General features: G+C 40.8%; 1 protein-coding gene across 2 annotated transcripts in view; it reads right to left on the bottom strand.

Annotated features, from left to right (window-relative positions):
• Positions 1–23,112, bottom strand: part of dock10 (dedicator of cytokinesis 10) — a 33,470-nt gene extending 10,358 nt beyond the window's left edge. The window contains exons 1-31 of one of the 2 annotated variants that reach the window (XM_072463294.1): positions 22,884–23,112; positions 8,234–8,353; positions 7,650–7,739; positions 7,005–7,087; positions 6,357–6,429; positions 5,965–6,096; positions 5,714–5,848; positions 5,464–5,650; positions 5,247–5,332; positions 5,032–5,115; positions 4,778–4,933; positions 4,461–4,706; positions 4,258–4,380; positions 3,858–3,940; positions 3,645–3,767; positions 3,439–3,518; positions 3,178–3,365; positions 2,992–3,057; positions 2,816–2,908; positions 2,611–2,734; positions 2,402–2,523; positions 2,183–2,266; positions 2,005–2,097; positions 1,809–1,927; positions 1,628–1,697; positions 987–1,100; positions 835–906; positions 600–746; positions 347–430; positions 176–272; positions 16–48 (exon numbers count right to left, since the gene is read on the bottom strand). In XM_072463294.1, coding sequence (XP_072319395.1) covers positions 16–48; positions 176–272; positions 347–430; positions 600–746; positions 835–906; positions 987–1,100; positions 1,628–1,697; positions 1,809–1,927; positions 2,005–2,097; positions 2,183–2,266; positions 2,402–2,523; positions 2,611–2,734; positions 2,816–2,908; positions 2,992–3,057; positions 3,178–3,365; positions 3,439–3,518; positions 3,645–3,767; positions 3,858–3,940; positions 4,258–4,380; positions 4,461–4,706; positions 4,778–4,933; positions 5,032–5,115; positions 5,247–5,332; positions 5,464–5,650; positions 5,714–5,848; positions 5,965–6,096; positions 6,357–6,429; positions 7,005–7,087; positions 7,650–7,739; positions 8,234–8,353; positions 22,884–22,991 — 3,415 coding nt within the window. In that variant the 5' untranslated portion in view covers positions 22,992–23,112. Of the gene's footprint in view, positions 1–15; positions 49–175; positions 273–346; positions 431–599; positions 747–834; positions 907–986; positions 1,101–1,627; positions 1,698–1,808; positions 1,928–2,004; positions 2,098–2,182; positions 2,267–2,401; positions 2,524–2,610; positions 2,735–2,815; positions 2,909–2,991; positions 3,058–3,177; positions 3,366–3,438; positions 3,519–3,644; positions 3,768–3,857; positions 3,941–4,257; positions 4,381–4,460; positions 4,707–4,777; positions 4,934–5,031; positions 5,116–5,246; positions 5,333–5,463; positions 5,651–5,713; positions 5,849–5,964; positions 6,097–6,356; positions 6,430–7,004; positions 7,088–7,649; positions 7,740–8,233; positions 8,354–10,881; positions 11,138–22,883 lie in introns of those variants that run through there. The other variant, XM_072463287.1, reaches the window with a different exon arrangement.
• Positions 23,113–25,954: the final 2,842 nt, after the last annotated feature.

Here is a 25,954-nt window from a genome sequence, read left to right as displayed (position 1 = left end):
AATGGACATATTTACCATGAAAACTTTGTGGCTCTGAGGATGCGTGGTCTGATATGGACAAGAAAAGCAATAAATGACAGACAGAAGAGAGTGAGGTGTTAAAGGACAAACGAATGGGAACACTGCCTGAAGCACAATCAAATCATGAAAATACACCTTCTTCAACAGCACTAACCTGAGATGCGTGCAGAAGGTAATGGCAGGCTGAGCGGGATGTAGTGTTCATGGTTACACACCTCTCTCAGGAAGTCAAACTTTAATCCACATAAAGCCTAGCAGAAAAGACAACGTTCATAATCAAATGAACGAGTATGCGGTAACGGTAGAAAGAGTCCGTTAACGTTACCTTGCTGTCAGTTGCAGAGATCATGTTGATGTAGTTGCTGATGAGTTTGAATGTAAAGCCTCGATCCATCATTGTAAAACCACGCTGCCGAGAAACAAAAGCAATATTTAACCCATTTGTTAAAGATCACTGCATATTATAGTTCAGTTTTGTAGTAGTTGATTTGTATATATAGTTTGTTTTGTATTAGAAGACATTCAGCACACAGATCAACGATGTATATCTTCAGAATTAACTCGAATGGATCTCTTACCTTGACAAATGCAGCAACAGCTCCATTAGCAATGCGCGTTTCCTCTGGCAAGTCCTTGTTTTTCCAAAAAATGTGTTCGGACACAATTTCCACAAGGGACTCCACACGGCTCAAGTAAGAAGAGGGAAAACGCTGGGGCCTTGGGAGCTGCATGGGCAAAAATTGACAACAGGAAATGTAATCAGACCTTTGTGACTCTTCTTTGATTGCAATTGAAAACAGAGAGAGTAAATACCTTTACTTTGTTGCCATCTACCAAATGTTGTGCCATGGACTTGACAATGAGCTCGAAGAAGAACCAAGAAAACTGAAAGAGTAAATGTGGAATCGATTATTCAATCAATGATTCTCAAATAGCTAAACGGGAACAATCGAAAGAAGCTGAACCTTGAGTGTGTTTTTGACTGCTGCCTGATCATTGCTCTTCAGGTCAAAGGTCATGCCCTTGGCCAGCTCTTCATGGACGGTTCTGAAGCCATGATCCTCAGTTTTGAACACGTACTGTATGAAAGATTAAATACGTCTTACTTATTAGCATCGGTATCTATCGGACAAACAATGAAATGGAAAATGAAAAGTGATGAGTCGATGTCTTGAATGTGGATGAAATAGAGTTTGAATTGATTCACAAGCGCAGAAACACATGCGTTCTGTCTGCACGTACACATTATGCTAATTTGAGTACCTCTAGTAGTGAATGTTATGCCAATATGTTACTATGGCAACCTTGCTTCGCTGCCCTTCTCCGTTTACCTCCCACAATCCATCTTGAAGCGCTGCAGTTTTTTATTCATTGTCACAAATATGGAAAAACATGATTTTCCAACTACACTGCAGCTTCCTTGAGACACATGTTTCTGATTAAATATGCTAAATGTCCTAGTTGTCTCCCCCAACTGACTCACCCCTCTTTTTCTTATAATTCTGGGCAAGCATGAAAGCATTTTTTTTTTTTAAGCATGAACAGAAATCTCTGGAACAAGCATAGCACGCTTTCCTTTCCATTTTGAACCATCTGAAAGAATTACCTTTATATAAGAATGCAGGAAGTGATCCAAGTTTTCATCGTGGCATTTTGAAACGATGTAAACCAGCACTCTGCAAGACAAGGCAAAGAAAACGACTCGTGTAATATACTTCAATGTTTTTAGACAGCTCTATGGTGCTTTTGATCTATTACTGTGGGTAAAACACAATACTATGACCAACCTGGTGGTGGCAGTAGTGACCTCATCGTTGTCATTTTCAGTCAGAACCTTGAACAGCTGGTTGAAGAGGACAGGCAGAAATCGGATAATGACTGGGATTCTTTCCATACTGAGTAGACCCTGAGAAACATGTGCAGATTATATTGACACGGCGGTTTCATGATAGATTTTAGATTTTGTTTTGGATCGTCTCGAACCTTCAGGCAGTTGAGGAAATTTGAGGTAGGAGGTGAGGAGAGGTCCAGCTCTCTTTTCTGGCACTGCTGAAAGAATCTGTTCAAGTGGGGGTCCTGAGACAGACAGATGTGATTTACTAAATTGTGTGTGTGTTTTTAAAGCAATAGGCATGCTGCTGATGCTAGAGCGATGTCTTACCTGAGTATATACAGTGGAGCTCACATTGGTGGACACTCTAAAAATGGCTTTCCCCCCATCCACCCACTTCACGTCTGCACTGCTCTGTAAAGTGACACCAACATAATGAATTCAAATCAAATTCCTTTAATACGTCCTTCCGTTTAATTAAAAAACTTTCCATTATTCTGCCCAGTTTAAATATTAAAACATCTCTTAAAATAACCTCTCTGTTCTCACCTTGGTGTTGCTGGCTTCCTTGGTGCCCAGGTAGCCCGGTGGAAGGTTCGAGGAGACGGAGATGTTGAACTCCTGAGTAGCAAGACGGCCCTCTTTAAGGAGCGGCAGCCAAGCATATCCCACTACAAAGCAGACACATAAAGGCAATTAAACATATATATATGCATACCTATACAAAAATACTGTACGTTATAATGCCTCTAACCTACCTGACGTCTCCAGAGCTTCTTTCCTTTTTGCGTTCGTCTTTGCATTAATGTCACATGTGACGTGGTAAAAGGAGAAGAGGAGATGGTGCTTTTCATGTAGATGTGTGGGAAGCTCTATCTTTACCTGAGGATAGAACGTGAAAATGATCACGAGGCGCACATTTTAAACACATCGTTTTTAATGCCTGTGCGTTTGTTTACACACCTCATCATAAAAGTCCGGGTTCTGAGAATGATGCAACACAGTGGAACAGTCCGCTGTGGTGAAAAGTGGACCTCCTGGCTTCCCATATATGCACTAAACAAAAAAAAAAGGTTTGAAAGGTAAATAGTACTGACAAAACAGTAACATGATTTTAAAGGAGCCACTTTGTTTATTACCTTTACTGGCTTGGCACTTTCTTCGTCTGAGCTGTGGAACTCGACATAGACTGCAAGATTACGAGCCTGCGAACAAAAGGCCCATTGTAATACTTCAGCATCTTTCCACGTACAAAGCAGCAAGAAATAACAGCTCGACCACAACAGAGAAACAGAAGCACGGGTTGGTTCATAATTGATCCTGACCTTAGCGAAGCTCTTCTGGCTGTCATACTTAAGGTGTTTAGGGTAGACGTAGATGTGGTTTTTGTAAACATGGTGCGGCTGCGTGAACTTCGTTGCATCTTGGATAAACTCCTCAACCTCCACTGTGGGCTGGTGCTTGCTCAGTTCTTCAAATGGCTTTACTGGGACGTAGGAGGAGGTCAGACAATCTAGAAATATATAAAATGTTGATTATTTTGCTGCAAACCGTTATAGGATACAGTAGGATCTGGGTGAACATACTTGGATGCTCCAATGGCACATGGTCCACTGCAATGTCCAGAGTACCCGGAATAGTTTGTAATTTACTGGTTTTCTCAGCCCTATACACATGTTTTAATTAACAGGCATGTACATTATAACACTAATAGTATAGCCCTTTGACTTTAATAAAAGACAATATTCCAATCTGTTCATGTTTAATCTGGGATCTTTTATTAGCTTCTTACCTTCTGTATTCATTGACTAGCTTTATCAGGTCATCTGTGGATATCTTGTTGCTCTCCTGTCTGAAAAGAGGTGAGAAGCGAGAATCTCGATCCAGGGCCCCATGGTTATCCTTAAACACTGCCCTGTAAAAAACAAATAATATTAAAGCTATTAATCTATAATTTAATGACACTTTCAAAGTATTGAACGTTGAATGTTGCATAAGCACAAACCTCACAGCCCATGCAAATGGCATGCGGTACTTTCCCAGTTTACTACAGAAGTGCTTGTTTGATTTGATAATCTTCTGTACAGTCTGCAAGTGAAAGAACATAATGGAAAAATAAATGGACAGAGGAAGAAGGTGAATTTAATACAGTGTTACATGAGAGATCTTAATTCACTAAAGGGCCAATGTACTGACAACAAGAGTCGCTGGCAGCAGGTTCCATGTCTGGCAACTCACTTTGCAGTTTAAATAAACATTTCTTACGTGTTTGGTTAAAGGTCTTTGGCAGTTAAGAGTCTAAACATATTTTAACAGTATTTGTAAAGAATGATAAGTGCACAGTCTGTGTACCTATATTACTGCAGTGTAAAGTATTCCTTATGTAAAACAACTGCCTTTCAGACCTTGCTTGAGTCTGTGTTCTTGATGTATGGTTCTGTCCCAGATGCAATGTTTCCCATTAAGACTTTTTCCACTCGGGCCACCATTACTATGTCAGTGTGGGGGTTGGTCACAGAAAAGATTGCCTGTAAGTAAACAATCCAACTGTCAGAGAGTCACTGAGGAAAAAAAAACACTTCACAGAATTTTTATATTCATAATGTACCTTTTTGGGGAAGCAGAGCCAGTGCTCCAAATCTAGACTAAGGTGGCAGTCCCCTGATTTAGTTTCTGAAGGAGGGAGGCCATTCTCTTGTCCCACAAGCCCCCCCGCCTGACCGTTTGTCCCGTTACAGCAGCCCCCGAGCATCTGACGGACAGCCTCATGGTTCAAGTCCACGTGGAAATCTGCTGAGATTTTTTTGCCTTCTCTTATATCCATTAGGGCCAACGATAAAAAGAAAGGCTCGACCTGGAATGACGGACAGATGAGCAGTTACAAACAAATACATAGTTAACATGTAACAAGTTAGTGGCTTTTACATTGGTTACTGGCTCAGTGTCCACTTCATTGAGAGAGCCCTGCAGCATGAGGTTGAGGCTTCGACTGGTGATCATAAACCGTCTGCCTAACTTCTCCTCAAAGGGACGCACAGTTGGCTCAGACGATGAATGTTCAGTCCGTGGGCTCCTTAAAACCTATGCAAGGTAAAACACATGGCATTTTAAGCTTTTATGTAGCATTTTAATCTTTTATATTCAAAATGTAAAAAGAAACATGTAGAAAGGAAACATACAGGGGTGTCAGGATCAAGTGAAAACAGATTGAGTCTCTCCTCCCTCCTGGCACAGCGAATCCCCTCGTCCGTCTCTGCTATATACTGTAAAAGAAAGTGCGCACAAGGGTTAATGAGAAGAGGTTATAGAGTATGAATGTCACAATCACATATCGAATACTCAAAATAATCTGAGTTAAGTATATTTTTTATAGAAAGTCATCAAATGTGAAAACCTTTGCCAACTCAGGATTGATTCCATTCTCTGTTGTGTCTTCATTTTCCTGTAAACAGCCGTCACCCAACGACAGATCAAACACATCTGGAGAAAAAGAAACATAACACAGCATTATTTATCAGAGTTTTGTTTCATGACCATGGCCAGATTTTGGAGGGGCATTCCACTCCTGTTCCACCCGGCTTTCATGGGAGTATATTTTAATATAGTCTTACCCTGGCGGTGTTCGGTGAGGTCCAAACTCTTGCGGTCCGGAACAGGTGCATCGTGGGGACTGATTTGTAAAATGCGAGACAAAGTGCTGATCCACTCCTCCATGTCCTGCTCACTTTCCGCGGCCAGCACGAAATAAGTCACGTCATTCATCTTCAGCTCAAAGGCATGCTTCCTCAGGCGGTTGTTCTTGGAAGAAAAATAACATGTTTCAATATTGAATCACTGCCTTACATGAGGTCTTGAACATACCTGTACTACACCAGTGCAGGAGTCAAGAAAGATGCACCCTTTAGGCTCTTTGGAGATCTTTTCATCTTTGTAGAAGTTCATGATATAGGAATTGTCTGTCAGTTGAGTCAGCTGGAAATATCTCCTTTTGAAAGACTGCAAAGAAAGTAAGCACCACTTCAATAACTATTGTATGAGTTATATAGCATTGTATGAAGATGATATTGTTTCAGACAAACAAAGTGTGTCCAAACAGGGACACTTGTCCTCACCCGAACAGTAATGCTGTTATTGACAGTGCTGTTGAAGTTGCCCTTGTAGAGCCAGCCTGAGCGAAACACTCCATTGCATCCTGTGCCTGATCCAGCCCCGCCTCCTTTGGAGGAGGAGAGAGAGGTGGTGTCCTGTAAATACAAACACATTAACATGCGGCAACAGAGAGCTGACGATCGATAGGAGAAGGGAACGTTTATAGGTTTATTACATTTACCATCAGCCATTTTTTATCTAAATGATGTCCATGGCTTAAAGGCTAACTGATTTTGTCGAGTATTTCTAAAAACTTAAGCTGCAGTAAACTAATTCAAACAAGAGAAGCAGGATGTTTCCAACTTCCAATACATTAATACTAAAAGCATTCTGTCAAAAGAAGAGGTTTACTGGCCTCATCCTTGTCCACATCCTCATGGTCGATCTCAAAGGAATGGGATGGCAGCTTCTCTGCTTTGAATAATTTTCTAGAAAGCATAAAAAAGAACAAAACATTAATTTTGTATATCATATTAAAGACATTTCCATGAGTCTGGTCAAAAGTTAACAGTCATTAACCTTCACATTAAGGAAAGATGAAGAGTTGTTTAACATTTGCTGGGAATCCTTAAGTGTCTGTAATCCTTGGAGTTGTAATCCAAATAGATTAAATGAATGACTTGTGTCTCTGGGTTTATGCTCCAGTATAACTGAGCACACTATCTACATCCTGCTTAAAGACATAACTATTAGGTCATGTGAACAAACCCAAAACTACAGTGGCATGAGGGAGACATTCCTGTGGTGAGGGGGGCTGCCCGGGTCAGACTCTGGGGAACTGGGAACGATGACTGACAAGATCATTTAAATAAATCACTGGGTATGAATGGACACCGCAAAAGGGTATATTTTTAAAAGAGTCATATACATAAGCAAAAAGTCTTATCTGATGACTATATTGTTTATGACATAAAGATTGAGGCTTGGTCCTTGTTTATACTGGACTTATACTATGTTTTACCTTTTAAACAACATTGAACGGTTGAGTGGAGCAGTGCAGTACCTGGGCAGGAGGCGGTAGTCTCCAGCGTAGTCTTCATGCATAAACTGGACTACATTCAGGTCGGAATTATAAAACTTACAGGCCTGGTAAAAGATTAGAAGGTAGAAAAATCAAATAAATACAATACTGTGAAGATATAATTTAACACAATTCAACACGGTTTATAAGTGTAATGTACATTTACAAAATAAATCATACTCATGACTTGTCTGTGTTTTCAGGTATGGGTAAACATGTTCAAATCGAATATGGTCAACCTAAAAGATCTGGTCTATATATTCACCCCCAAAATCCCCACCAGAACTGGCTTTGATGGCTTAAAGCAGGCATAAAGCATATAAATGTGTAGTGTAAGTTTAACATCTCTAAAGCTTCATACCAAGATATTGATACTTCTCATACCAAAGGTATTAATGATAGCATAATGCTATGTGTGTAACATGTTTTCATATGCAATATTTCATTGTAAAACTACAGTTATTATCATAAAACAAACTTAAGGCATTCCCATGGTGACTTCCCAGTGGACTCTATTAGAGATTAGTCTATATATAGACATACATATAGACATTATATAGACACAGAATGAAAATGTTTACACATAGTGTAGCAGCGCACACGTATTTGCTGCATGCTCAGCCTCACCTGTCTGACCAGCAGACATTCAGCCTGTCCCTCTGCCCCCTCAGGGACTGTGGACTGGAGAGTTCTCCTCTCCTGAGGCACAGTAGACACCTGTGGAGATGGAACAGCTTTTAGGAGGAAATGTACATTACTACAACTCTACAACTACTTAGAGTAATTTGTTCAAGATATGTCACAAAATGTCTTAAATACCAAAACACTAGGTATTCGAGACATTTTGTGAGGTTGTAGGGTTGTAATTCTTTAGTCGTTTAGCAGATTAATCGGTCAGTGGTGTCTTAGTCGACCAACATTTTTATTAGTCGATTCATTATTTAATTTACATTATATTTTAACAGCATAAAAGGCAATGTGGAGAGAGTCAGATGAACATTTTGGAGTGAAGTTAAATTAACATATCTCTAACATATGAATACATGGTTTATTGGTACGCTTCTGTAAACATTTTTGTAGTGGTTGTCTTATAATAATTTTGAGAGCTTTGCCACACCCTCTTTTACTTGACTAATCGGTTGATAGGACATATCTTTAGTCGACCAAGAATTTATTTAGTCAACTACAGCCTAAAAAAACACTAATCTCACCTTGAAGTCATTGTCAGGAAAAAGGAGCAGGTCTCTGAGAGGATCCTCCTTAAGCTCATCCCCCAGCTCTGAGATGACCGCCTCATAGTCCAGAGGGTCAATCAGCTTCGGCTTTTCCTGCTGTGAACAAACATGTACAAGTTCAGCGTGTGTCAAACGTTCTCATTTTAGATTCACACAAACTAGCGCCAACAATAAATGAGTCATAATGGAACAGAACTAAAACTAATGATGATGTGACATTTTAGCCGCAGTAAAAAAAGGAAGTACAGCACTACTAAGGTGCTTCTGTCACACAATATAACTGATTAAATTATGGAGGAACAACAGTTTAACACGCCAGCATAGTTATAGCACAACATGGAAAATATGTTACCATCTCAAACAGTAAATTTAACCCCCGATGTGTGCGAAAAGTAAAAGGGTACACAAGATACAAGGTCAGATCTAGGTCCTGTGGCTCTGATTTTGCAGGTGAAAAGCAATATATACATTTTACAGCTGGCTTAATGACTCTGGGACAAGAGCAGACACAGAAGCAACAGCAAAAGTAGAGCTGCAGAGGCTGTGGTCTGAAGCAGAGGAAGTCAATCACACGTGGACCTAGTCTCACACACCGCAACCTGTCAAATGGAGTTAAACCCTTAATAACTTGTTCTGTGTATTCTTTTCTTGATGTATATTCAAATAGAAAAAGAAAAATGAAATTAAAACAAAAAGAAAAGAAAACTGTGCTTGTGTTTTTCATGGACTCATATCACATTTTTGACATTATGGAACGTTTGTCTTCTCGTCATTATCTCTACTACGACTTCTTTTCAATTCAAGTACCGGTATTTACATGTAGAAATCAAATCATCAATTATACTACAATTGACTACAATAATAACCAAAAGTATAATACACTGAAACAAAAGTAAAAGTAAAAGACAAGAGTATTAAGTACAAACATACTATACTCATCCGAGTGAAATCCGAGCGCACGCGTTTCTTTGTTTTTCTTCTGAAAGTCATTTTGCTTCTGATACTCATTTCCATAAATGGATACTACAAATAATAACAACAAAGTTAACTGGATTACTGTAGAAATAATATTGTCGTCATGTGCTCCATCAGAGGCAGAATGAGTTGGTTTAGTGAGGTGTGCGAGTATATGTGGATGTAGAGGAAGTAGATGTCTGACGTCCAACGTATATTTTTACCACAAACACAACACGCCAACAGTGAAAAAGTCCCCAAAGAGCCAACCAGAGACTATGGTTACACATCAACCCCTTTCTTCCACCGGAACGTAGCTTTACTTTTCAAATTAACTTTGAGTATGTAATGGTGGAATTTTAATGCACACACCAATTGTTGAGACACAATTATTATTAGTATGGCACGAACACAGACAGACTTCCTCCATCAAACCTCATAGCAGAACAGAATATGTGATAGAGGAAGTAAGCAGTTACTAAAATCTGAAAGCATTTGTTAAATAAATAAAAGTGTAACAATGGCTGGTCTGGCACACCAGCAGAAGACAGTTGAGAGCAGAGCATCAGTCTGACCTGCTTTGAACTGCAGAGCTCACACCCAGTGTTTCACATGTGAACACTGCAGTATTCTGTAGTGGCTCAGCCCTGCTCCTCATCCTCCCTGTTGCACAGCACCTGCCTCTGTTGGCTCATGTCTCTGCCCCTCCTCTCAGTCTCGCTCTCATCTAATCAAACACCCCACTCCTTCATTTCATCATTTGCCTTTGATTTCCTCTCCGTGTTCCCTGCCCTCTTTTTGAACCAATTGCATGTTGGTGATGTTGGTCAGCTGCAGCAATGGTCACAGATGCACTGAACACTGGCCATAAGTGAAGCAGGGAATAGGGAGTTGTGAGGAAAACTGTTCCATGTCAATGTGAGGACCCGGAGACCCAATGACAGAGAGTGACAGAGCGAGGGACATGAGGACTGATGGGGGGAGGCCCAGGGCCGTGCAAAGTACTGACAGAAGACATCTGCTCTACATCACTGCAGCGACACAGGGACTGGGGGAACTGGCACAATGAATGTGATTTGAACTTCATAGGGGAGGCGGCTTTGATGAAAAAGGGTTCTCTAATGAAGTGTAGTTGGAAAAAAGCAAGCTGCAAAAACTACTGCTTTAAGTCAAAGAAATCATCCACAGAAAAAAAGGAGGCGTAAAAGAAAATATGGGTTTAGGATTGGACTGCTATCATTTTTGGGGGTTTAACAAAGACAATCAGACTGATATACATACAGACTAATACATGTGTGTCCATAAACTGTAGTTGGAGTGAGTGAGAAGAAATAGCTCACATTTAATTCATTCAAACTATGTAATTCAATGAAATCAAGTGTTGGTTTATAACATTCATACATACATTTGAATAGCTATTTTTAACATCACAAGAGTAGCAGAACGAGCACATTTTCCCACAGATACTAGATTCCTCATGACTGACCCCACTTACTCCCCCCCCCCCCCATTTCCGCCTTAGGGATGAAGCCAACCAGAGCCCAGTCATTGAATCAGCATGCATCAACCTCTGCAGCAGAAGACACAATTTCACACTGGACTCCGTTTGTTACACGTGCACCGATCCCGACATGCATATTGAGTTTGGTGCAGGGAGTTGTGCGGGTTACCATGACGATGACTGTCAGCGGCGAGGTGGTAGCCGCGCTGTACGCCTCTAGAGTAGGTGTGGCCGCGTCCGATGACATCTGGTCGTGTCGCACGCACATGTGTCCACAGTCCGGCCCTCCCACTGAGCGCAACAGCAGCACAGCACTGGCCGAACAGCCCATAATCCACCGCTCCGAACCAGATCTACGCCTGCTCTGAAGCTTGTTTTACTAGAGCTAACATAAGGCTAGTAAATTGGCTGAGATTAGCCCTTGGTTTCCATCTTGTGCTACTCTGCTGCACTGCTACAGTCGGTCGCGGTGCTCTCGCAGCCAGCAGCCCTGTCCCTCTCTCTTTCCTCTCACACACACAGTGACTGCAGATGTGAGCGGTTCAGCCCAGCTCACCAACAAATCACAGTCTGCAGTGGCTGTCAGCTGACCAGAACCAGCTGCAGCACACACACTCACAGTCTACAGGAGTTTTGCTGATTTTCATTTTTCTCCATCCATTTTCACTCAATCTCTCACACGAGCACTTAAACCCCTTATTATTGCACACACTTCAAGAACATCGTTTTTGGACTAAAAGCACTTATGAAAAGGATGTTACTGTCCCAATAAGGAAATCAGAAGAAGAGTGTAGACTCACACAATTGTAAATGTACAGTGCCCAGAGTTGAATCTAAATCCAAAGATAATCTTTTGAGTGTGACATAAAACACTGGACATAGTCGAGCAACATATTTCTTTTTCCCCCCTTGTATTGATAAAGATTTTCAATTATCTGTATTTATTTGTTCTTATAAAAAAAACTAATTAAAAGGGTTTTCATTAATTTCTTGAACAAAAACAAGAATTACTTCTAATAACTGATATTTAACACAAATAAATACTCCAATCTCTTTCTCTTTCCTATAAATCTCTCGATTAAAAAGACTCAAGCTTAACATTGACAATTAGAAATTGCAGAATCTCGATCTCTAATCAAATTAAATTTATTGCGTAGCTGAAGAGAAGCAATCAAACATGCAATCATGAAATTGTGATAGAAAAGTCTTTGGAAAAACAAAACCGGTAAACTTGTTGAAGGGTAAATCATTGTTTTCCCCCTGTACTACAAACTCCCAAATTAAAAACAGTAGAAAACTGCTCAAATGATTAGTTTCTGTAAACATGTGTATACTGTTAATGGCACAGAACCAAACCTTTCTGGAGCTAAACATCTGCAGTAACTAAAATAGGAGCATGTTCCAGACTGAAGGCTCCAGTGCAGTGCGTCTCTCCTGGGAGTTTTATGTGAGGATATTGAATGGAAAAGGGGGAGTGGATGTACAGATGTTTATAGGGTTCTGTAGGTAGAGCGTCCATGTGAAATTCCCCCGACTTTGGGTTCAACGCTCGGCGATGCAAAAGGACACTGGCTCCAACTGTATGTTCCATTACATCACTGCTAATCTGCAGCTTTGGTCCATTCATCACTTTTACCACTGCATTTTCATCATGTCATCTATTTCTTCCATTGTTCACGTCCAAATCTAGATTAAAATCATTTGTAATATAATATTATTGAAGTACATGGCGTACATAAAATAATTCCCCCCGTTACACAAATGAAGAGGACCAATGTTGAAGAGAGTGTTATTTTCTGGATATTCACACCATTGGGGACATTTCTCACGATCTATGTAGTGTGCAAAAAATATGAGACTTACATTCTAACATTTGGTATGCAAACGTTTATCAGTTGGCTTAAACGTCAACCAAATGCTATTGTGTGTTGGAAAACTGACTGATAAACATAGATTAATTAATTTAATACAGCGCAGAGCCGTGTGCCTTTACAAACATGTTTAAATTGATCATTTAAAGGCTTCATTAACGCTTGCATTTTTCATCTGTAAATAAAATATAACCATTTGTCAGACATGGATGTTTCTAAATATCTTTACATTACTACTGACCAGCTCAAACTTGGCCTAAACGAGAAAGAAAGTTTGAAAGATCTCAAAGTTTGTCACATAAGATACAGAGGCCGGCCAACTGCAAATCCTGAGCCGTCTGTAGAGCGGACGTTACCATAGTGATTATGCCAAGTCACCATTAAGGTCATTAGTGTCCATATCAGTGTCCCCCACAGTCCCACCCACCACCTCCACAAACGCTCATCATTATAATACTTTAGGCGGCTAAATATAAACAGCATGCAATAAGGCTCGACTGTGAAAGCATCTGCGCTCGTAAGAGGACCCCAATTATTCTCCAACGCGAGTGTCCAAACATTAACATGCTCGAGTCACAGTGCAGCGAGCACAAAGTATAAGACATACACTCCGCCCACAACCGCAGACCCGTTATCAAATACCATTGGCTCTCGCTAGGACAACATGTCTGATCACTTGAGGGTAAAAGACAGAGAGAACCACAGAGATGAGCTTTGTTGAAATGCCAGAATCTACACAATAGTCCGGTCATGCAAATATGCCCACACAAACATGCCCAGCAGATGCCAGTTGTCCCCGTGTTATGCAGCTCGCTCTCATTCACTCCAAACAAGATATCATCAGAACAAAGGCGATTGGTTCATTCTCACCAAAACTATGTATACGCTGGAACTCAAGACAAAACATGTGCACGAACACTACAAACGGCAACATTTACAATTCGATCATCTAACCAAGCTCTGCAAATGCACTGACCCAACTGCTGAAGTCTCTAGCCATCGCCATCTACTGATTATTTTTGTGCAGGAGCACCGTATTTTCTGGACTATAAGTCGCACCTTTTTTCATCGTTTTGGCCGGGGTGCAACTTACATTTATATTTATACTTATACTCCGGAGCGACTTACATGTGATATTATTTGTTATATTCTCACTTGCAACCTTATTTCATACTCCAGTGTAACTTATATATGTTTTTTTTCTTCTCTAATATGCATTTTTTGGCTGGTGCGACTTATACTCCGGTGCAACTTTTAGTCCGGAAAATACGGTAATTGCTTTTGTGTAATTAGTCAACAATAGATGACATCTCACAGTCATAAAGTGTGAAAAAACATTATTCCTGGTCGACTCCTTAATATTGCAAACATCATACTGGACACAAAAGCTATTGATATGGTAATATTATAGAGAGTATTGTTTACTCTAAGACCATTGAGTACCGTATTTTCTGGACTATAAGTCGCACCTTTTTTCATAGTTTGGCCGGGGTGCGACTTATACTTACATTTATATTTATACTTACACTCCGGAGCGACTTATATGATATTATTTGTTATTTTTACACTTGCAATGCATTTCATACTCCAGTACTCCGGAGCGACTTACATGTGATATTATTTGTTATATTCTCACTTGCAACCTTATTTCATACTCCAGTGTAACTTATATATGTTTTTTTTCTTCTCTATTATGCATTTTTGGGCTAGTGCGACTAATACTCCAGCGCGATTTATAGTTATAATGTTATAATGACAATAATTACAATTTTAGTCATATATGGTATTATAAAATAGTAATAAGACTGTAAATAGATGCACATTTTCTCCCTTGACGAAAAGTGATGCCTCTTCTCTCTTGTGAATCTCCCGTGAGTTTTTCCCACCTAAACACGCTACTGCAATATTTACAGTAGACTCTGAATCTCCCCTGTGATTGGTTAGTAAATACGACGTGTAATGTATATCTGCTTATAGTTTCCTTCCTGTCTTTTTCTCGCCGTGACCCTGGTTGGGTTGCGTCTGAATCTGGTGGGAATGACATCACCGGGTGTACAGGGCAACGCGCCGCCATTATTTGTCGAGCTAATGTCTTCCAGCTGTACAGCCCCGGTCCGTGTAATTCTTGTGTTCGAGTTAAACCTCGACAGAGAACATTGTTGAGGGCGACAGAGTGGCGGTAGTCGGGTATAAATGATTCTGCAGAGGACAATGTTGCACAAAGCAGTTGAAGAGAATAACATGCGAGGCGTTTTAGTGGCTTTGGACACTTCAGCCAACTGGGCCAAGGAGGAACCCACACTCCATTTAACCTGTTACAGTGCCTTGTAAGCAGTTTGCTCCTCTGTAGTTAGGTTCCCCATAGTGCTGCAGGCTGACTCATGCCAGAGGTGTTTGATGTGGCGTGCTCGTCCACTAAAAAATTACTAGGGAAAACACAAGGCTGTTCCCATGGCCACCGCGACAGGAAGGATGCTGTCACTCATTGGCTCTAGGTTCCCAGCGATCATCGGTCTGACCTCAAGAGACTAGCTGAACTCAAAATTGGCAAAAGGTCAACATGTTTATGGCAACCACTGCATTTTCATGTTTCTCTTTGTTTCTAGGATCAGGACGGCATGCAGTTTTCCCCCTTTCACTTACTGTAACTTGGGACTGGCACAAATACCAACCGAGATGTGATTATTTTGCATCCAACATTCCAGAAAAAATGCTATGTAATGTCATTCTTTAGTGTTTATTCATTGATTCTATTCTTTTAAAAGTGCTAGATCCAAACCCTGTGTACTTTCGTTTCAATAAGGATCGTCTGCCGCCGCTGCACTCCATAAAACCTCAAACTGCAAAAGCAGCACTGCAGCACAAAGTCTGGTGCACAAACAGGAAGACAAAGATTAAAATGGTTCTTTTTGCCTGAAGTAAGCTACGAGCAATAAAAGTCACTTCAGGCAAGATTTAAGACCTTTTAAGACCTTTTTTCAACCATCCCCGGTATTTCAAATGGATTTATAAAATGCTGATCCTTAAATAAAGATGCAAAAGCCAGTAACTACAAATGTCAAAGATAAAAGGATCATTATGTGCATGCCATTCTAGTTAGGCGCTCAGCTAAACTTAACTTGTTGAGTTTGCTGTTACAGGCCTGGAAGGGGGGCACGGAAGGGGGCACAGACATACAGTGCCAATGCCATCTAGTGCTAAAGAATCAACATGACAAGTACAGAACGTCACCCACTACTGTAACCTGCAGGGGGCGCTCCGAGCCAGACTACATTCTTGACTGTCCTGGTTTCTGGTTTATTTAGACAAGGAAGTTATTAAAATGTCTTTAACCAAGACCCTAGGTCCTGGGCAAGAGAGAAGGGGGAGGGACGTCAGACAGGGGGAGATGAGAGGAGAGAGCAGGGGAAGTGAAGAGCAGCTACCAAGGGGGAAATTTCCATTCCCCTTCTACTAACCTCCATTAAAAATCCACATAGACCCACCACAACAATGAATAAAGCATACTGTGTTTCTTTGGCGTTAATTTTAGGACCCCTACAAGATTTTAATCAATTTAGACAAAGATATAAAGAATTATATAAATGGAGACGAATGAGAAAATCAAATCAAACTATCGTGTTACTATGTTATTCTTAGTTTTATATTGTATGAAATTATATCCTTGATTTTGTTTTGTTTAGGGCTTATGGCAGAGAAAACATTTTATTTTATGTAAAGATTTCATTCAATCTGCAAATAAAAGGGGGTAAGACAAATATGAATATACTTCTACTCACGACTTTTTCGAATATGGGAGGGTTAAAAACTGTTTTTGATTTGTATTTATTTGTCGGTGCAATGTTTGGCATATTCAAGGACAAAATAAATATTACACTGTATCAAATCAAGAAGTACAAAGACATCCCCTACTTTTTAATGGCTGGGAAAATGATATTAGATAGTTAAAACAACAAATGCACAAAAAACAAGGCACAGACCAAACAATTCTGTGACTAAAGGCGGGTGAAAAAGATACTTGAGGCTCAAAAATGATTCTTCCATTGCAAACAGACAGCTTCTCTCTCTCAGCTCAACCCAGGCATGATTAATTCCCTTTCCCGCGTGGCATCTCTCCTCCTCCTTGGCCCGCAGCCTCCTTCAGCCCACTCGGTCTTGTGCTCCAGCTGCCATTCATAAACAGCTGATCTCTGTCGTTGTCTTTTTTGCATTATGGAATTCAGCGTCACCACTGCTGTCTTTTTGGGACAATATCTAGGAAACATTACAAACCACGTCCCGGTCCATAATTCTGAGCAAAATCACAACATATTTACTTAGAAGTCAGAATGTAATATAGATTGCAATACATAATGACCATGATGATATCTACAGCCATATTTTTCAATGAATAAAAGATTAAGTGAGATCCACCCTCGCTGTGTGAAGGAAAGGTTTTGCAGGTCTTTCCTTCCTGCTGCTGTCAGACTTTATAACAAACACTGTTAGTCCTGAAAACTCGCAATACTGTCATATTCATGTGCAATTACTGGGCAATTCATGTGCAATTACTGTCGTGATCACATGCAATGGTATTTATTTATTTTATTTATTTATTTATTTAATCTTGTTTGGAAATGGGAGGTTTTGTTTATAAGAGTTCTTCTACTGAGAGTGTTTTTCAAACTTCCTATAAGTGATCTGTTCTTTTCCTCTGTATCTACCTGCGTTGCAACAATGAAATTTCCTCATGTGTGGACAATAAAGGATTATCTTATCTTATCTTATTAAACTATATTTTTGGGGCTCAATATTTACCCTCAGTACCGTGTATTTGCACTGACAGGAAAAAAAAAAAAAATTGTAGATTTTGAATGAAAAACATCTACGACGCATTTATGGTACGAACTAACCACTTCAGGGTATCATTCTGCTATTTGTTAATTGCACTTTTGTTTTACAATATCGTTCATTAAAAGCTCAAGCACATTATTCTAATCGACTATTTCAGAATTGTACAATTACAGAGCATAATTAGTTTCTTTTAAATGACCTTTTGAAGCTACAATTTGTATTTGGTCATATGTCGCGATCAGGACAATCCAGATGCGTAAAACAAATTGGATAGAAGTATATTCTTGTGTTGCTTCTACTCATTTAATCATATCTATATAGCGGAAATATGTGTCCTTACGTTGAATCTTTGCCCAAACCAAAAAGTCTACGCTAATATTGACTTGTATGTGCGCTGGCCACACGCACGCACGCACGCACACACGCACACAAGTAATATTTAACACTCAAGATGCCGTTATTATCATGTAAAGCAAATCATAACACTGACAACTGCAGCACAGAAAAACTGTATTTGAATAGCAACATTGCAATTAATCATGCAGTAATACGCCTACATTTGACACCGACACAAAGCCTACATGTGACCCCACGGTGACCTCTAGAATCTGGCAGATGCCCACTCAGCAACTCCTTCTCCCCACGGTCCCCACGGCGCAGGACGCAGCTGTTTTAAGGACTTTTCCTCATGCGTTTTCACATGCATAATCCTCACTTGCATCTTTCCAAATTTCCCAAGCCCCCTTTATGATTGTCTGTCCCGCTCATTGACCCCCTTTCTACAATTTCTTTTACAGTTCTCTTTTACTGCGCTTTGGCTGGCGTTGAAGGCGCAGAAAATTGTCCAGAGAATGAGTAAGTTATTATAGTAGAGCGAGTCGCTGGCCAAAAGGATTTGAAAGGCAGTGGATTTCAAAACCGCTCAAAAGGAGATGCATAATCAAAACATTCACAGGACAAAGTGGAATAGATGATTTCTGAAAACCCCCCAATCAAGCCCAAGGTTTGTTATGATTGTTTTTTTTTTTGTTTTTTTGTTTGTTTGTTTTTTAAATTAAACATGTTATAATCAAATATCTGCTTCAGAAGCTTTCTCCGATTTCAATGTCAGATAGAACTTCCTCCCATTGCAAATACAGATTAGCAGAGTAGCATGCAGCATCTTCAAGCACCTTTGGGTTATCATTTTTGTAAAGTTTATGGGAGTTTAAGAAACGAGTGTAGTTCATGTGGCTCTTTTGACAATAGAAGCCTACTTTCTTTGCCAAAGTCGGCTGCTGCATTCATAAACTAGACCAGTGTTCACAAAGTATCAATACGGCTCCACTAAATGTTCTTTATCACATTATAGTGATTGTATTTTGCAAGAAATTGGAATTATATCAGCTTTAATTCCCGCCATGAATCTATCGTTATGACGGTTTTACCTGTGCAGGGTGGTAACGCTCTTGATCAAACATGAATAACGGCTGCATGTTTTCAGCTGCATGTTTTCAAGCGTGAAGAGACTGACATGTTAAAAGCGGGTTTAGTGGGTCAGTGGGATTGATCAAAGCCAACAGGAAACCATTAGACAGGCCGTGCAGCGGGAAACAAAAGGCCAAACCTGGTTATGTTTAAGACGCTGCCCTGGCCTGGTGTACAATTGTTGACACATTTTCTTTACACCAAGCCACTTTGTATCCCCCAATTACGTTTCTGCCTGAAGCGCAGTCTGATTGCAGCCTTCAAAGACATACTGAGGGAAAGTCCGCATCATTTATAAAGTGTCGCACAGTAGTGTTCAGTTTGAGCTGGCCAGGGCACGGGGGCACAAGGGTCGCTCCGTTATGGCACTAGCATTATTCAGGCCTCCTACTCTGGAATTCACAGAGGCAGATACACAACACAGCAATTCACTCAGCACAGAGTTAAGGGAACTATTCTTAGACCAGTATGTGAAGCAGAGTGGACCTCCTCCTCCTCATCCGTCCCAAGGGTAAGTGAAAACAGCGTGTATGCCTAAGTGTGTAGGTGCGGGCTGGAGGGGGGATGCACGGGGCTTTAAGAGAATCAGACCAAATGGATAAAAGTTAAGCTCCAGTGAGGCAGAGTCAGCCAAGTTTGAAAGCAGCAGTTCACTGACTGTGAAGCTTTTGCAAAGAGCCTATTGTAAACCTAAGCTGGCACAATGGACCGTGCCCCCAGGGACCTCTCTCTCCTCCTCTCATGTGACCTCTCTCCAGCATGGACATACAGGCACAGATTCTCTCTACAAAGATGGCCCACATACACCGAACAGGCTCTTAGTCCTGGCACAGCTTCAGCAAAACCTCTAGTCTAACACTTTAAATCAAAAGTAACACATTAATTTGGCACACTGCATAAACGCACGTCTATTATGATGACAGAACACTTTCTAAATACAGTGGCGTGATTCAGGGAGTGACAATGGCTCTAGTAAGGGCCAAGATTTGTTCTCACTTAATTCCTTGTACTGTGAATGTGTCATTGAAAAGACCGGCCGCAAAGTCTTCACAGTGTCCTGGTACTACCCATGGTTTAGGCAAAACAAATGACTATTCATCTACAGTAGCCTCTCTTTAAACTCCGCAGTCGACACACATAAACACAGCAGTCACAGAATCGTTCAAATCTCCAAACATCAACTCGTCTTAATACCAGAAATAACCGTTTTAAGAAAGGCAGACGCATGCATAAACAGACAGCAGCTCAATCTGCAGCAGAGGTGAGAGTTTCACAGCCTGCTCTGACTTTCATGTACAGCGGGGGACATTTGTTATGACATTCATCTGTGAACGTTCAAACTGAATACTGTTACTTTGGTCACACTACAGCTCTAAACAAAGGCAACCATCAAAACATGTTTAATCATAAGCCTCTCCTGATCCTGTATCACGTAACCCTACAATTGAAAAGGTACTAATAACTTAATCATATGATAGTTAACCTTTCAGTTTGATCATTGCAGCACTGAGTTCACTATTTCATGTTCATCTTTATTGTTAAAGTACCAACTAATACAGTATTTGGTACTTTGGCACTGGCTTTCTTATGAGAATGTTCACATCGTTAGCACTTTTCCATTTGCTGAAACAGAGAGACCCCAGAACAATCCGCTGTCTGTTTACAATTGGAAGTTGCCCATCAAGCAGAATTACACAAAGTCTAAACATTAAAACGGAGAGAAAATGTTGCAGAATCAGGTAACATAATGTGTATATATGTAACATATGCAACTGAAAAGGAAGCACAAACAAATGGAAAAAAGCCTTTTTGAACGATAAACAAGATCTGAGATAAGCAAAAGGAGAGAGAAGGACTTCCTGTAAAAATTCCATCCTAATTGACCTTTCGCTGTTGTCATGGCAACGGAGCCATGACTGTGGCGTAATTACAGCAGCCTAATCCAGTTACTGTCTGCTACCAAAGCCTGCTTTAACATGTTGAATTTGTAATGTCGGTATTTGTAAAATGGTAAATGGTCACATCTATATAGCGCTTTTCTACCGTCAAGGTACTCAAAGCGCTTTACATCAAGGAACCAGTCACCCATTCACACACACATTCACACCCCAGATGTTCGCAGACACTGGGGGGCGAGTTGGGTTAAGTGTCTTGCCCAAGGACACAACAGCAGTATTCACATGAGGCAGCTGCGATCGCACTCTACCACTGAGCTACTGCCGCCCTATTTGTGTTTTCCATGTCTGACACAGTTCACACGTTAAGATGCTATTAACTGAGTCATAATGTTGGTCAAACGGCAGTCAGACTCCAGGCAGGAGAGATGTGTGTGATGAGGGCAGCGGTGAGTGGTGATGACAGCCCCCCACGACACATATCACACAGGGAAGTCTGCTCAACATGCCCCCACCAATAAATGACTGTGCATGGCTTACTGGCACACATTTAGCTCCAGACATGCAGACATGCCTGGCAGTGTTTGTCTTTTACTAGACACTCTGTGCAGTTTGAAGATTAGCAGTCGCCTTGTCAGGAGTGGAGCTTTTGCACTATCTGAGATTTTGTCACAAATTAGGTGCAAATTGCAACAAAGGAAGGAAACACTGATTTGGAGGTTGCACTGCACAAATGATTATCATATCTTGATGACTAATTAAAGAAAATATGAATATGTGCATGGCCTGTATGTTAACCACATTGGTTAGGAAAGTACCAAACCCATTGCACTGCTTTTGAAAATACAATATAACATAATGGTTTGTCTGCTATTTATCTGATTAAAGACTCAGATTAATAATAGTACTTACCTTGTGATATGTATTAAAAATGCATTACAACATTTCGTGGCTAAACCAATACAAATACTTCTAACAGTTATTTGGTTTCAAGAGCATAAAGATCTGTTAACTCATGACAAAATCACTTACATTGATCCTGCCTTTGAGAGGTGGCACATGTCGTAAATAGAAAATCCCAAAGCTCCAAGTTCAAGAATGAAGTGTGTATTTGGGCTTTGCCCTTAGAGGCATAATGTGTGGCTCAAACCAGCAGGTACCAAATCATTTCCAGGAAATGCCTTTGATTAACATCAGTATTTTAAGTAACCAAAAGCTTTTCTATATATTTTGATCAACAATGGCAAGAATAACAAGTTTAAATGTTAAATATATTATTCATGAATATATCAATCATTACAAAACTCAAGAGTAACACAGTTCCCTCAATCAATGCATTTTGCAGTGTCCCACTGACACACTAACGCAGTGGAGTGTGCAGGATGTGACCTTTCAATTGAATATCCACATAATACAATATGCAACAACAGTAAGCGGAGTATTTGTCCTCTGGCAGAATAATCAAGGACATCATAAAACACAACAGCTTATGTTTACTGGTGAATGTCTGTGACTGTACATGATAAGGTGATGCCAGTGTACAGTGTGTCTAATCTCCACACTACACATTCTCATGGAGACACTCACGTTATAGTGGAACACAGACATATGAAGGCAAAGCTTGGCCTAACATTCACTGGTGCTGCCTCCATTTTAACTGTGTTTTGATCATCACTGAACAGATATGTCATGGCACACTACATTTCTGTTTGACAAATTCCATTCAGAAACCCACCCACACAGAGAATATCTGATTTTCATTTAATACAGTAGCCAATGATATTTGCTTGACAATGCACTGGAGAAAATGTAGTAATGCGTGTTTCTCCAGTGCATTGTCCATTTAAACACATCGCGCTGCAGCCGGAGCACAATCACTGGACAGAGGCAGAGCGATGCTGCGCCACCGCGTTCATCAGGGCTTCATCATCACCATCCGCGGCGGTGAAAGATGCGACGTGAATGTCAATGTCACGTCCGTTTTACTACAGCGGCCGTGCGGGGCATAAATCACGCTCCAACACGTCCACGTCTGCCCCGGGACCCCCGCTGAGCCGAGGGCCCACAGGTGTCTCCCGCTGCCACCATGTTCCACTCGCACTCACCGTCACTGCGGACAGTCGGACCGCGTTACACGCCGTCTGCCGGATCTCCGCAGCGCTCCCCGGCTTCAGCAGGTTCTTGGTGAATCTCCGGGTGGATTCGGCTGCCATCTCGTCATCTGAGCGGTCACGGAGGATGGTTCTGACAGGTAATCACTGCGGCGGTCCGGCCCGGTCCTCTCCGCGAACATATGAGCCCACCTCGGTGTTTACACACACGTACACACGCACACGCCTCTTTCAAGCAGAGGTTTGCGGAGAAGCCCCGCGCTTCGGCCACGGAAATCCCCGCACAGCTTCCGCTTAGTGTATTCACAATAAAAGTGCTTCTGTTAACACACAGTGAAAGTATCTTAGACAAAAGTGGACGCATTTATTTTGAAAGGTCAACATTAAGCTTACACTGTGTGGCTGGTGTAACTTGACAGCCTTAGATACGTTTGTCACGTTGAGGATGGGTGCGTTACGGTCGTTTTCCTTCAGACAATTAAATGATGTATGAAGATACTATTTGTTTGATACAAACTGTGACAGCGTTTCTACTGTAAGACTTGAGGAGATGAAATGTCACAGTCCATCTGCTCCAGACACGGGCTCAGAGTCACAGTGGAGTAGCATTTACAGTAAAGTACTCATAATCTAATAGTAACCTCAATGTAGGGTTCGCAGTGACACCTAGTGGTACTTAGCAGTACATGACATCTTTCTTCCAATTTAAAGTGAAACTATTTTTATTCAGTAAGATAAATTAAATACTGATATATGTTCTTCAGAGGGAGTCGGGTTTCTCCTTCACTGTGGAACTCCTCCAGGCTTGGGACATTTGTCTAAGGACACGGGAGCTTGGGACATTTGTCTAAGGACACGGGAGCTTGGGACATTTGTCTAAGGACACGGGAGCTTGGGACATTTGTCTGAAGACACGGGATGTGGGATATTGCCAAGTCATAAACATTGTTTAATCTATGAACATTGTTTAAGATTTTCTTCACTGTCGCCCCTTGAAGCAACTGCAGTTGTGATTTTGGGTGTTATAAAAATAAATTGAAATTGAATTGAAATTGAATCTAATGTTTATGTCATTATGTTATTTTGTTAAAGGCCGTGGCTGCAGACGGCGCGGTCAAATAGCGCAGCAGTTTCAGGAGCCGCGGCACAAAATAACATGGCAATTTCGGCCGCGCGCCGCGGCTCTGTAGACACCCCCTAGATATTATACGTAGCTTCAATTCACAGCGGGGTTTTGTATTCTAGCGCCATCTGCTGCACATCATCAGTAACACATGCTGTGGTGTTAATAATGGAGTTGAAGTGACAAACACGTTTGGAATGCTGCTGCTGAATCCGGTAAGTTTGAGATCATTTGTTTAGGAAAGCTCAACAGTGTGTTAGGCCCACTGACACAACACGTGTATAATAAACTAAATATAAAAGTGCCGGACTGGAAATGATGATGCATTTTGCTTTGCTTTTCTTTCTCTTCTTTTTTTTTTTTTTTTTAGAATTTGTTTGCCCCGTAGGCTTTATCCAGGACACTGGTCAATACATTTCTGCCTTTGTAAAATCTGTAGCCACAATGAAACTGGACCGGGACATCCGGCTTTGGACAAACTGGGATGAATAGACCACTGTAGTGGATACGCAGTGAAGTAATATAATACTGACATGCAACATATAGGCGATTCAATGCACACTTTATTTGTGTCGGCCCACATCTAAATGAATGAAATTAGGCTCATTCCCAAAGTAGAATCTCACTCTCTTGTGTCCAAATGGGTTCATCGGGGAAACTTATTCATGATGGAGAAATAAGATCCTTTTTCTGACCAATGTCTAATTCTCATTTCCTCCTTCACAGTTCATCTCAAAAGGAGTGAGGGCCCATCTGTCCCACAGTGACTGTTGGACCGCACAAGAGGTCTTAAAGTACAGCACTTTGGAGAATTTAGGTACGTGTTTTACTGAAGTATTGCAAGACTTTTTGAAATGTGAGTACTTTCCAGGAGAGGCAGTGCTGATAGCAGATATATGACCACAGAGAGGTTCAAGTGCAAGAAGGGAAGCAGTGATATTACAAATTAGGTGGAGAACAAAAAGTGAATGAAATGTTGATATATTTCTTGTCAGTGGCGGATATGAGTCCAAGTGTCTCTTGTGGTTGAAAACAAATTGATGTCTCGAGTGGATCTGCAGGTGCAGCCATCATGGAGAGCAGAGCTGTGGTTGAATGCACCGAGGGAAGATCCTTCATTAAATGTTGCAAAAACAAACAAACACAAACAAGCGAGCATAAGGGTGTCTGGAAGAGTTCATTTCACAATTCATTGTTAGTTGTTAATTCACCAGTGCAATATGTAACTTTTCTGGTGGAGCTCCACTAGCTGCTTGTGTCCATGAAAAAGTTCCTGCTTTTCCGGGAACATTAGGTAAACTAGATTACTTCATGACTAATTTCTTTGCACAGCAGAAGTCGTCTCTTGTGATTGTGTTCATACAGTTTCATTGGGTTCACACATTTATCACCCCCTTTTGCAAAACAGTTAACACAGATGTCATTCAAAAAGCCCAAACTCTATTGGTTTTCCCGTGCTAAACAAAAGGAAAACATCTTTTCACAGGTGGTATAGATTCTTTACATACGTCTGAATCACTGATTTTGCACAATTCTTCAATTAGCAATCAGTCACTCTGCACCTATAGGTGCCCAGGAAATAGGTGCTGAAGAATGTCAGGGCTGATACGCCATGCAAGGAGATTTTTTCCTCGATGCCAGAGAAAACATGGAATGCGATGTGGATGAACCTGTGGCCCTTTTGTCGTGAACGAATAGAGAATGACTAATTTGAACACAGTTGTTACTGTATATTCCCATATTTTTCCTATTTCTCTCTGTATTTCAGTTTTCAGCCAAAGTTTTGAGAATAATGGAATGGAATTGTTTCTGATTTTGAGTATTTCTGCGTAAAGTATAACTATGTAAAGCGAGGATCATGTCAACAGGACATGTAAGGCTGGTTCATATTGATGGCCATATTTTAAATCTTGTTGTCCAGTGTGAAATGATTGATAAAGCA

This window comes from Eucyclogobius newberryi, unplaced genomic scaffold (genome assembly GCF_026437365.1).
Source record: "Eucyclogobius newberryi isolate DKJ021-1_F unplaced genomic scaffold, fEucNew1.0.hap1 SCAF_10, whole genome shotgun sequence".
In the NCBI taxonomy this organism is placed as follows: Eukaryota; Metazoa; Chordata; class Actinopteri; order Gobiiformes; family Gobiidae; genus Eucyclogobius; species Eucyclogobius newberryi.
Note: the sequence above shows the minus strand (reverse complement) of the source record. Positions and strands in the feature narration are given on the sequence as shown.